Here is a 13105-nt window from a genome sequence, read left to right as displayed (position 1 = left end):
ATTTTGTGTGAGAAATATTTTTTTCCAATATGGTGTGTTTCGAGAAGTTTTCATAGTTTTGAGATATTTAGAAAAGCTGTAATACGTAATGCAACCATGCACTCACTTAAAAAATGTAATCTGTAATTTACAACAAGGTCTAAATTTTTTCACTAAAAAGCAGAGAGTTTGCAGCTGTCTTTTTTTGCTTTTGATTAAGTTTTCACATACTTTAAACACTTCAGTCATACTCTGCTTTCCACCACAAAACAAATGTAGTTGTTCATGACTTCAATGTCAGCTAAATAGTTTTCAGGAAATCAGCAACAACAAAAAAATAATAATAGAATTGTATTTTTTAAACTATAATTTCTTATGGACCCTTCTGATTTGCTGCCATGGGTGCCGCGCTACCTTAACCATTTAAAGCTCCGCGTCTAGAAAGATATACAAGGAAGAATGGTAGAAGATGCCCAAATTCAGGTGTGCCCCCAAGAATACACGAATAGCTTGGTGCTAAAAGGGGCTTTTACTATAAATACTGAATGCTTATGACACACTTTCTTAAAATGTTTTCGCTTTGTTATTATGCGATATTGTGTGTCGACTGATGGCGAAACAATAAAATGTAATCAATTATAAATTAATTATATAACTAGAACGAAGGATTTACTTTCCAAAGGCACTAAGTCAACATTTACTACAGAGTTCTGTACAACCTGACCTCAATTGGCTGATTTTCTATTAGGTTTACTATTTCACCGATGTGCTTGTATTTTGATACTCATTTATTAATGCATTTTGGGGTTGAGTGTGAGGAGGTGTAGAACCTTACTAGGAAACGCAGCGTGACAATCGTGACGTACGCCTCCCATCTTTCATCACTACTCCACACAACACAGCATCAGTAGCATCAGGTCTGAGTATCCACAAACGACCCTCAATACGTCTCCATTATAAGCGTGGAAATATGTAACAATAGGGATATTATATTTGATCGAAGGTCGGACAGCACAAGTAAGTCGATATATTATTGTAGTTTGTAATCTAGCTACGTTTTGCAGTGTGGTCCTTTGTGCTTGTGTACCAAATCTGACCATACGATTATCTAGCTACCTAGGTGGAATGATGATAATGGCGGATAATATCCGTTATTTCTGAGCCAGGACCATCTAGCTAAGTTACTGTAACGTTAGCTAGGAGGTTAACGTAGTACTAAGCTAGCTACAGTAGCTGGCTTGCTTGCGCTTTAGTTTTTCTACTTACAACGTCGTAACGAGCATGCTGAATAATGACGTCCACTAAAATATTAGGAATTAAAACAGTAGCTAATGTAATGTATTTATCACGACAGAATGCATGTTAAATTATGCTAGCTGCATTGTAGTGGCTAGTCACGGCAACGTTAGTTACTGTACTTGCGAGGCCTAGCTCCATCTTAGCTAAGAAGATAATTTTACCGTAACGGCGTTAGCTATTTATCAAGCTAAGCTAGTCAGTGTGTCATCTGTCATTGATCATGTATACATGTATAATAATGGCGCAGTTAATATTAGCATTAGCTAGCTAGCTAACCACCCAACTAGTTATTGTCAATTTTCTGTTTAATGAGTAACGACATGTTCACGATAGCCAACTAGCTAACTCATTTGGTCACAATTTTGGAAGTAGTGGTTTACTACAGTACCCTGTCAACGTTGCTTTTCCATCGCAACCTATCAACAATGACATATCAAATATTTGGCTAGCCAAGTGTCTCTAGCGTTTCATCTCACACAGATAGCCATATCCTTCTCTGTACTGTAACGTTTATGGTAACCTCTTCTATTCCCTTCAGAGCTGCTGTATAGTACCATGGGTGGCCATGATGATGATGATGAGATGGCTTATCATGTAATCAACAACCAACATCAGGATGAAGTACTGAAGAACAAATTGAATGACAGTGGCCTTTGGAGTGACCAAGAATCCACTGGCAGTAACAATGCCAAGTGGGTCAAGGAGGGCCAGAACAAGCTGCGCAAAGTTGCTGAGAAACATTTGGACCAGGACCAGAATGGGAACCAGGAGGACTTCTCCCCACAGAACACCACAGAGAAGGAGCAAGAAGGGAATGTCGAACAGACTAAATCTCCCACGACAGCCAAGACCCTACAGCTGAGGGAAGAGGGGTCCAACACCATCCTCAAGGAGCCGCTGCTCATTGAAACTCTGGAGTCTGCAAAGGTTAAAGACGGTGAAGAAGACGACGATAGAGAGAAGGAAGATACATCTGAGGCAGATGAAGAGGCTTCCAGTCTTACAGAGGAAGAGAAAGATTTGGACCAGAGTATCTTAGAGGCTCAGAAAGAGGGAGGGGGTGTGGCTAGAAATCCCTGTATGCTGTTCTCTAACGTGAATGGAACACCAAGTGATGAAGAAGCCAGCTGGCCAGCTCTGTCTCAGGATAGCACTGTTGAAAGTCCCCCAAATGGGAACAAAGGTATTACTGGGATTTGATGAAACTCTATTGTGGGACTGACTGCATTGTTCAGGAGTTGATACACAAGCATATTTTTCACATTATATCTGTTATGAAGTAAAACCAATAAAACCTTAAAACGTTGATCACCATGCTAAATGATCATTGTCTTGTCTAAAATAAGTGTCATCAAGTTTTATGTGTCATCAGCAGGTCCCTTGTTCGTTCAAACCCTTATTTTTTCTCATCAACACAGAGTCGTTCTGGGACTCGGATGCCTTTGAGGCGGACACAGACCTGCCCTCTGGATGGATGCGGGTTCGAGACACTTCAGGCACCTACTACTGGCACATCCCCACAGGCACTACTCAGTGGGAGCCCCCCTCCCCTCTGGACAAGGTGGGAGACTCCATGATGTCCTCTAGTATGTCCCTGGAGACAACTCCCTGTGAAGAGGAGCCAGAGGTGAGCTCTCATACATGCCTGAAGTCTAGACATGTTGCTTAGTGTTCCGTTACTAGAGGACTTAACTGCTCTGTCAGTGGAGAATATTTGGAGGATAAGTGACGGCATGTTTTTTGTCTGACTCTTCCAGGAAACATGGGGAGATCTCTCTAATACAGATGAAGGGACTATTGATGGAGATCTGTGGAAGGTAAGAGTGGATATACACATTAGTGCTAATGAAAATGTTTGATATGACCAAGCCCAAACCCGAGTGGACTGGGAACTCAATATAGGTAATATTCTGATTTCAGAGAGTATGGAAAGCAACTTTTCCATGTCTCTGGAAATCCATTGAAAAAACTAATTTGAAACATACGCTCACTGGTAACCCTGACCACAAAATATCACTTTTGACTGCAGAGAAATCATAATGTGGAAAATTGGTCAAATGGAAATTGAAGAAAAGTCGGCTACGGTTTGGAAAGAGACTTAACTGTCTTGGCTTAGACATAGCTACTTAGCCCAATGGACAGAAAGAGAGGTCCACGCTTCAATAGCCAAAATTAGGAATTCTACCAATTGACATTTCCTAATTCAATTCATTATCCTTAAATATTTTAGTGTATAGAAATTGTGGTAGCAAACATGTCAGTAGTGACAGACTGTTGACTCCTATTCTTTTTGTTCTTTTGAAGGAGGGAGAAGTGGCCTCCGACCAGAGCCTGAAGGAGTTTGAAGGAGCAACCCTACGCTATGCGTCCATCAACCTCAAGTAAGCCATCTTATTGCTGATCACATGCACTTACAATATCACTCTCGGTTCAAACAGTCTCTCTTAAGTCATTCTCTTTTTAATCAAAACTTTTCATAAACTGGTAACCTTTTAACCGTTTTAGAACCAGTCTCTTTTCATAAACTAGTAACCTTATAACCATTTTATAGCTGTTCCCACTCCGAGGAAGAGGAGAAACGTCCCCATGGCACTGACCTGGAGGCCAAGGTACATTCACATTCTTCCTTCACTAAAGCACTGAGTCAGGAAGACTGTATAGCTCCGCCCGTCCCCATACAGATAACCGCTCCTTCCTCTTCCTAACTGGACCGCATCTCTCTGTTTACATCTCCCCCTCTGCCATCCGTCCTGCATCCTATCTGGGCTTTTATTTGCTGTGCCAGTATTTTGCGGTGCGCTCTCTGGGCTGGGTGGAGATGTGCGAGGAGGACATGGCACCAGGGAGAAGCAGCGTGGCCGTCAACAACTGCATTAGACAGCTGTCCTACCACAAACACAACCTCCACGACACCGCCGGCATCTGGGGAGAGGTGAGTTTGAGGACCGGTACCTCAGAGCTGGGCTCTTCCTGTCTGGGGCATATGGGTGGAGTGATTTCAGGTTGATGCCCTCGGTATACCTAGCGTCGGCTTGTTTTATGTATCAGCTGTAACAGCTCTCTCTCTCGCATTTGCTGCTGTTTCCTGCAGCTGCTGTGGGTAGTGTAATGTGGAACATTCCAGGGAATTCAGGGTTTAAGTTCGTTGTTGCTCAGTTTCTGGAAAGGTTATTTCTGAGATCAGTGTAGATCCACCACTCGTGACCATAACACGCCAGAAAACAATCCATGCCTTGTGGCCGTGTCTTTGCTGAATATTATTCCGGCTGAAAAACAACAAAGCTGCTCTTACTCACTCAGATTATTTAGTCGACACAGTGTTAGAAGAACTGTCCACCTTTTTCTTAGCCAACAAGAAGAGCGGGGCTGATGGACAGCAGTATCACATCGTAGTAAAGTTTAAAATATTCAATTGGTCAGCTTCTAGCTATTCTTCTGTGTGAGAAGGAAAAGGCCTATGATCAATGAGGCTGATTCTCCAAATGAAAAGATTTGCCTTTAATGTGGATGAACTAGCCTAATATTTCTTCACATAATAAGCACAGGGATGCACATGTGAAAGACCATGCAACAAATGCACCGAAAAGCTCCAATGAAGAAAATACTTTTTCTGCAAAGCACACGCAAAGCAGTTTCCTGTGACAGATGTAAATTGAAGTTAAACATTTTGAATCGAGGGAAATCTAAAGAACTATTTTGCCTTGAATCAACCTTTGCCTGATGCACAATGAAATAAAGGTCATTTTAAAACAATTAGAACACGATAGAAATGCTGACATGCTCAATATCATAATATCATGCCAAAGCTCAACGGTCTATGGGGAGGTTCGGGGGTTATATCATTCCCAGAACATTTCTTTGGCCGGGATTTGGCAAGGCTTCTTTGAAACAAGGTAAGACATGCCCCGCCAAATGTCAAACAAAAGTCCAGTTTTTAAACAAATATGTTTATGGTTGAATAGTTTTCAAATGCCACTGCCTCTACTCAGATTGTGAAGGCGGGGGATGTCGTGGTGCACAACGCTGTCCCTTCTATCTGAAAGAAAGGTTTCTCGAGTAGGCCTGTGACGACCGCATCATGCCTTTAGACGGACTGTTCCTACATTCTATTTCTTTTATTTACCCGGCCCTGCAGACAATCAGTCTAGGATTATATGATTCTGTTGTTGTTTGGACCCCTGTAAATGTAATCATCCGCAATTAACTATGCGTAAGTAGTCGCTAACGCAGAAATCGTATTTGATAGCGATATGCTTGTGTCACGCTAACAGGGTAAAGACATGCTCATGGTCCTGGAGAATGACACCATGAACCTGATCGACCCGCTGGGTCAGACTCTGCTACACTCCCAGCCCATCGCCAGCATCCGTGTTTGGGGTGTTGGCCGGGACAACGGCAGGTCAGTGTCTGCTACAACAACTACATGGTGTCTGGCAACACAGCTGCTGGAACGCACTGCACACTAACATGTACATCTTACTCTGTTAGAAGACACTGCACATACCTAATACATGGAATGGCTGTGGGTCCCCAGGTGAGGTTTAAGAACCATTGTCTTATGGGGTCATCCACACTATTAACCGATGTAGCTACTTTTAAATGAATAGAAAATGCTTTTTTACTATTTTATTTTTGTACTATTTTGTTATTCAACACTTTTCATTAGTAAGCTGTCTCGTCTCATCACATTTTTAGCAGCCACTCAACGTTAACTTGATCATGACCACTTACAAACACGTATGTATTCCAAGGCACTGGAATTCTCATTCTAGCTTGTCATTTGTTCCATTAAGCTGAAACTAAATCATGTAAATCCCTTCAGGCCACACGGTAGAGTTTCCCCGTCCTCCATTTTTGGACGTGGGTCTGTTTTTCTGCTAAATATGTACAGAGCAGTTGTGTGCCCATTCAAAGTAATATCCAGCCAGATGTGTGAGTCATTTTGAGTCATGACAGAGGCATTGCATTGGCCAAAGCCCAGTGCTCAAACAGTGCTACTACTCTGAGACAGTGCTGCCCCCTGGTGGGTCACCCATGGTAATGCCACATAATTTCTTTTCATGGCACTAACATCCACTAAGTCATATTTTCCTATTCTACCTGTCTAGTGTTTCGCAATAACTGTGATTAATCGGATCATTATTCCTTTCATGCTGCATTTTGTTGCCCAATTCAGGGAAAGGTATTGTACACAATTCTGATTCTCTGTCTATGTTCTGGTGTCTTTTGTTCTATAGTGTTTATGATAATTTGTTTGTGTGTCGTCATACAAGATTGCATGCAGACAGTTTGTTGATATTCAAGACAGAGTAATATATGGATGCCTTAACCTGTGCGTAAACGGGTGCTTTTCCTGTACCAACAGAGACTTTGCTTACGTGGCACGAGACAACCTGACCCAGGTCTTGAAGTGTCACGTGTTCCGCTGCGACTCGCCGGCCAAGAACATCGCCACCAGTCTGCATGAGATGTGCTCTAGGGTGAGGCGTCCTTTAATGGTTCCTCATATCACTTCCCCAAAACGCAGCGCTTTCCCCTGGTGAACGCCTCCTCCACTCTATCTCTGCCTTCAGATAATGACCGAGAGGAAGCTATCCAAGCCATTTCTGAGCCGATACAATTATGACCAGTGCAAACCCATGGAGATTCCTGCTCAAGGTAGAGCTTTTTATGGACGCCTCAGTTCGATTTAAGACTGATGAAAGACATCCGCTTTCACGCTAACTCCCATCTTCCTCTGCAGAGTTCCCTGTTCCAAAAAACGAGAACTTCCAACGTTTCCTCGTGTATTACCTTGGTAACGTGCCAGTTGCCAAGCCAGTAGGTAAGGGAGCCATGGGTAAGGAAGGCTTTTGTTTTCTCAGTAGATACACGTCTAGCTACGCTATAAAACATCTGGCTGTGTTTTGTGTGAGACCGTGTTTGGCTTTGCCTCATTTACAGCTAGCAATGCTGCCGGTTTTCCTAGCAGTGTTTTTTGCCAGGCGGCTCCATATAACAGTGTGTGATTTTGACGTCTCCCAGGTGTGGATACAATAAACAACGCTTTGGAAGCTGCGATGAACCGCAAAAGAAAGCAAGACTGGATCCCTGTCTCTGTCAACGTGGCCCCGGCCACCCTCACCATACTCACCAGAGAGGTAGCTTGACGCCTTCCCGGATTCGACAGCCACATTAGGTGTCGTGACGGGCACGGCTGTTGTTGACCGCGCTTGCCTTTCCCCAGACAGAGGAGGTGTTGTCAGAGTGCCGGGTGCGCTTCCTGTCCTTCATGGGCGTGGGGAAGGACGTACACACCTTCGCCTTCATAATGGCCGAAGGGCCCGGGGACTTCATCTGCCACATGTTCTGGTGTGAGCCCAACGCCGCCAGCCTCAGCGAGGTGGTGCAGGCCGCCTGCATGGTGAGTACTGAGACCTAGGAGAGGGAAGCTTTCTGGAGTTGTCGACTGAGACGGGTGGACCTGTTGTTCCTGACACAATGCCTATAGAAAGACTACAGCCTCTAAAACACTGGTCTCGTTTTGTAGTGTTTCCAATGAGAGTTTATTCCCTAGTTACCAACGCACCATACCGCACAATTTTAAGCAGAATTGTGTGTGCATGATTTATGGTTGAGTGTTTGCAGTGCAATTTACTACACAACGGAGGGGACCCACAGGAACATCCGAATTTAAACTGAAATCGTGTGAATCACTCATTTTCCACAGATAGAGGCCTATTAACTTGGCTTGTCATTTTGAAGGTGATTGGTTACACCTGCGCTAGTTTAGGCTGGCTATTACAAAGGGCGGTGGAAGCACATTTTGAATATGTGATTTCATTTCACAGAAATAAAAAAAAGTCCTAAGTATGGTGTGGTAAGTGGAAATGTTTTTATAATTGAAATGTATGAATAAGGTATGAAAAGGGGTGTAGACTTTATATAGGCGTTCTATGTACAGTGGATATAAAAAGTCTACACACCCCTGTTTAAAATGCCAGGTCTTTGTGATGTAAAAGAATGAGACTTTTTCCACTTTTAATGTGACCTATAACATGAACAATTCAATTGAAAAGCAAACTGAAATCTTCAAGGGGGAAAAATGACAAATTAAAACCTTACAATAACCTGGTGCACACCCTCTTATAACTGGGAATGTGGCTGTGTTCAGAATTAACCAATCACATTCAAACTCATGTTTAAGAGAAGTCATTACACCCCTGCCATCATTTAAAGATTAATCACAAATAGAGTTCAGCTGTTCTAGTAGGATTTTCCTGACATCTTCTTAGTTGCATCTCAGAGCAAAAGCCATGGTCCGCAGAGGGATATGGAGCGCTTTTGCAAAGAAGAGTGGGCAAATATTGCCACGTCAAGATAATAGACTCCTACCCAATAGACTGAGTGCTGTAATAAAATTAAAAGCTGCTTCAACAAAGTATTAGTTTAAGGGTGTGCACACTTATGCAACCAGGTTATTGTGAGTTTTTTATTTTTCCCCCTCAAAGATTTCAGTTTGTTTTTCAAATGAATTGTTCATGTTATTGGTCACATTAAAGGTGGAAAAAGTTCTGACATGATTTATCTTTTTCTCATTATTTGACATCACAAGAACCTGGTGTGTAGACTTTTTATATCCAATGTATGTCAAGTATTCATATAATAATTATTCTGCTGTTTCACTATTAATGCCTTGAATGGTATGGATGTTTGCTCAGTCCAGTCGCTGACGTTTTTTTTCCTGCCGCGTGCCTGTGTTCTGCCCACAGCTTCGCTACCAGAAGTGTCTGGACGCGAGGCCTCCCAGCCTGGCCTCCTGCCTGCCCACTCCCCCTGCTGACTCCGTGGCCCGCCGAGTCCGAATGGGGGTCCAGAGCCTCCTGGGCAGCTTCAAGCAGTACAGGTCAGGCTCCCAGTCCCCTTGAGCAGGGGAGAGGTGAAGACCTACACCCTGCCAACGCTAACCCATCATAGCAGCGCCAGTTTTCTCTCCCTCTCCCCCTCTCCTCCCCCCACACTCCGACCAGCTCTTCTTCTGGCCTTCTTTAGTACACTTGTCCTGTCATTAGTGCATGGAGTTATACTTAACTGAGACAAGGCTTACTCACCAGTGATTGCAAAGTAATTTATTTTCCTGAAACATCTAGTGTCTTTACTTTGCTTCAAACTCGAACCGAATGAGCCCTGACAACGGCCCCTCGTTTGATCCAGTGCTGGGATTTAATCCGTGTGTTATTTATTTTTTGTGTTTTAGCAGAAACCATGTCTGGCGGGGAGGGTATGATGGGACATAAACTACATGTTTCGTCACAGTAGAATGTTATTTAGGACTGCTCAGAAATACATCTCATCTCCTCCCCAGTGCAATTATGGTCTGGACCACAGTCCTCCCCGTATAGAAACACCACCTCTTTTTGTCTCTGAAGAAGGTAATGAAATCACTGTCTAGCCTGGTATTCATCATACTAGGCATCTAAAAGTCCTGTGTCACGTAGGTAGTCGTGTGTTTCCCACCGCGAGACAATGTATTTTAGTCTTCCAAAGAGGTGTATAATCCCGTGTCCACGTCATATTAAGTAGCGCCCCATCTGAGGTGTTCCCCCATACATCTGCATGAACATTTGCAAGTTCAGTGCTTGTGTGCAATAATCTGACTTTCCTGTGCGCGGTGGCGGTCGAAAAAGCCCGCTAGGCTTCCACAAGTTTTATTTAGCCGCGGTTTCACCGATGTGGGAGCCTGGCTACATCTGGCTTTCTTAAGTAACGGAGCCAGTGGGGAAAATAGACTTCTGTTCATGGAAAAGTAGGATGGAAATGACGGCCTAGGCCTGAGTCAGTCAACCACAGCTTTAACAACAACCCCCTTTCCCCCACCAAATAGTACTGTAGTAGCACACACTGCATGTTTTAATAGCTTTCAGGAATAACAAGGAAAATTGCAGCTGTTAAGCACTAAACTCTTTGTTAATTTATCACACTAGATATGAGCTACTGTATGGGATGGGGGGGGCTGAAATGTGTACCTGTCGTTTAGTGTTTGTAAGGCATGTTCCTCGAGTCTAACGGTGTCAGTGTAGAAGCTAGCTAGCGGTAGATTAGTAGTCACTATCAGGTCTTATCCACGGAGTAGCTGAGAGCAGGTCACTATCATTCTCCCTTGTTCACCTCCCTGGGATAGGACTAACATCGAGAGGATGACTTTGCATTTCTGTTTGTCTTCTCGTTTTTTCTGGGTTTTCTTTTTTTTTTTTACTGCCTTTTGGCGTGTTTGTGCCCTGGGCCCAGCAAGTAATGTATTTTGTATTCTTTGCATCCGCTATAATGTAGACTATTGAGGAGCAGTTGCACATATGCTCATTATTGATTGATTGTCCTAGAGAACACCAGTCAAAGACTAGTTGTGGTTTTAATGTTTCTAAACTGAAATATGTGTTTGTCAGAAAGTATTTAGTGCAATAGTTATTTGACCTAATAACAATTAAACATGTAAAGTATAGGAAGAAATTAGACTGGATTGAACTGTATAATATTATAACGCTTCTCACTGTTTACTTAACATTGTGCTCTTTTTTTCTAATTATGTTAGTACTTCCAAGGTCGACATTAAAAGCAAAATATAAATTAGAACAGTAGCTGATTAATTTATTTCACAATTTGTGTATATCAGGTGTATAAAATGTATCTGTATATAAAAGCCACTGCACAAGAAATAAATGTGAACATATCTTCTTTTTGGTCATGTGTAGTTCTTTCCTATTCGTGGCACAGTCACATTTGCATGGGTTTGGTGTGATGTGGGTGAGTGAAGCCAGGTGGATCGGAGAGATTAGATTGACAAAAAAAAAAATGGGCTGTTGAAAGATCAGTCTGTAAATTATGTCTCCTTTAGTAACCTGGAGTAGAACCTTATAAATCCTACATTTTTTAATCAATGGACTTTATCTGACATTCTTGGCAATCCCATTAAAATGGAGAAGCCAGGACAGCATTTTGGCCTCAGTGTTTGCATATGTATTAAACCTGCTGACATGGGGGTTTGGCATATGTATTGTGAGAGGAGTAAGGCTCATGCATGAATAAAACGCACGTCACACCTCACCTCACCTGTTCATTCATGTCTGCATACCGCCCCCTCCTGGTGTGTTGGAAAGGTGTCGCGAGGGAGACTGGTTATAGGTCACTTATTGTTTCCACGGGAGATGGCTTTGGAGATGAGAGGTGGACATCAAGTGGAGTCCGGACCCAGACGGGGTAATGGACTCTTCATGGTCAGGCGGATAGCTCCTTTTCTCAGGCAGCAGGGCTGCACTGCCGGGGCACACATCAAGGGCTTGGCAGTAATCGTTCTCTTTTGAAGGGATAGGCCAGCCCCCCTCCCCGTTCTGACACTGTGTGTGTCACTGGTGTGTTTGGGGTTTTGTTTGTGTTAAAACACTTGTTCATGTTCAAACTCAATGCCATAGGTTGTGTTCTGTTAAATAAGTGCTCTCTGGACATTTTATTTTATTTTTTTTATTTTTTTTACCCAATAAAATGTGTTTTTCAAAAGCAAAATAAAATCTACTCTGTTTGAATATCTGCTTCTCACATGCTTTCATTTGGTTCCATGTGATACGGAATGTCCTGTGGTATGTTGATAGCCACCCATGCTTAAATCCTATTGTCTCTTCATTTTACTGTTTCCCAGGGTGCTGAATCATTTCTATATGATATCCAACGTCTTTACGTGACCAAATGTATTTATTCACACATGGCGTTGGTAGTCGTTCACATCCCCCTGGGTGTCAGTCACAATTTAAAAGAGTTCAGCTCACTAAGAAAATCTAAATTATAATTATTTCTATAATTATGCATACAGCATTTGTGTAATGGAGATTTATTTTGAGTAATGAATGTGTACTCTTGTGGAACATTGCTTTTCCTTCGTGCAGTGGGCCCATAGCTTCACTGCTGGGCCCTTCAATCTAATCACACATCTACAGTAGAACAGCCTGGATAAAGGAAGGAAACATGAGCTTCATCTTAAACCCGGTATCAAGGTCTGGGAAAGATGATAGAAATCCCTGTAGGATACATCCTCTTCTGCTTGGTTTTTACGGTATGAATATATCCACTTCCCTGCATGAGGATTTTTGAATCCCATAGTCTTTCTGGTGCAAATGTGTGTTTAATAAAATGGCTTCTTTTCCTCACAACTTGGCTCTTCCTGGAAGTCTGCCCTCCAATAATCAGGTACGATGCTGTTGGGTCCTTGAGTGTCAGGCAGGTTGCAGCAAATCAATCACAACCATAAGAGATGAGTGAAAACACCATTGCAGTGGATTGACTTCCCACGAATCAGGAGGATGAGAAAAACAAAAAAGCACTTTTTTTTTAGAGAACCAACTATACTGTAAAAAATTGGAAAATAAACTTTATGGTGTTGCTTTGTATAAATTAATGATGGGTTGGTTTTCATGTTGGCTTTCAGATGATTCTCCCCTTTCGTGGCAAAATTTATGTCGTGTAGACATCCCGTGTCAATATCTTTTGTTGTATTTTGAGGTAGCGCTATACTTTTTGCCTAAATATACCAGATAGGTTTTATTCAATTGTAATTTCAGGGCTAATGGATTCATGCCAATAATTACCTCTCATAAAAAGAATATGTATATAAAAAAGAAATCCACAAATATTTACAGCACACAAAATGCAAATGTGGCTGAAAATTGATTGATTCAGTTTGATTTTGGTGATGTTCATGGGGAATACTTATGCAAATGTATGTGTCGGGTTCTATTAGGGGAAGGTTTCTCATGTTTTTTGCCTTTTGTTTGTCGTCCCATGTGCGCTGAGTGGAAGGTTC

General features: G+C 42.4%; 1 protein-coding gene across 4 annotated transcripts; it reads left to right on the top strand.

Annotated features, from left to right (window-relative positions):
* Positions 1-838: 838 nt before the first annotated feature.
* Positions 839-10989, top strand: LOC105023566 (amyloid-beta A4 precursor protein-binding family B member 1). 4 transcript variants are annotated; one of them, XM_020050207.2, is made up of 15 exons: positions 839-996; positions 1817-2461; positions 2697-2905; positions 3036-3095; positions 3583-3659; positions 3830-3887; positions 4064-4210; positions 5550-5677; positions 6455-6460; positions 6644-6758; positions 6852-6936; positions 7022-7102; positions 7303-7418; positions 7505-7681; positions 9030-10989. In XM_020050207.2, exons 2-15 carry the CDS (start codon positions 1834-1836, stop codon positions 9183-9185), a joined length of 2043 nt encoding a protein of 680 aa, XP_019905766.1. In that variant the 5' UTR covers positions 839-996; positions 1817-1833; the 3' UTR covers positions 9186-10989. The 4 variants fall into 4 exon arrangements, with proteins under 4 accessions (XP_019905766.1, XP_010891174.1, XP_019905756.1 ...); XM_020050197.2 differs by having other exon boundaries at positions 840-996; positions 7022-7117; XM_010892872.3 differs by lacking the exon at positions 6455-6460.
* Positions 10990-13105: the final 2116 nt, after the last annotated feature.

This window comes from Esox lucius, chromosome 1 (genome assembly GCF_011004845.1).
Source record: "Esox lucius isolate fEsoLuc1 chromosome 1, fEsoLuc1.pri, whole genome shotgun sequence".
In the NCBI taxonomy this organism is placed as follows: domain Eukaryota; kingdom Metazoa; phylum Chordata; class Actinopteri; order Esociformes; family Esocidae; genus Esox; species Esox lucius.
Note: the sequence above shows the minus strand (reverse complement) of the source record. Positions and strands in the feature narration are given on the sequence as shown.

Excerpts from the sequence above, each read along its gene's own strand:
- LOC105023566 (XM_020050197.2), top strand. The coding sequence starts at position 1,834 with ATGGGTGGCCATGATGATGATGATGAGATGGCTTATCATGTAATCAAC. Across the intron at positions 3,096-3,582 it reads TTGATGGAGATCTGTGGAAG|GAGGGAGAAGTGGCCTCCGA; the intron begins GTAAGAGTGGAT and ends GTTCTTTTGAAG. Across the intron at positions 3,888-4,063 it reads GCACTGACCTGGAGGCCAAG|TATTTTGCGGTGCGCTCTCT; the intron begins GTACATTCACAT and ends TTGCTGTGCCAG.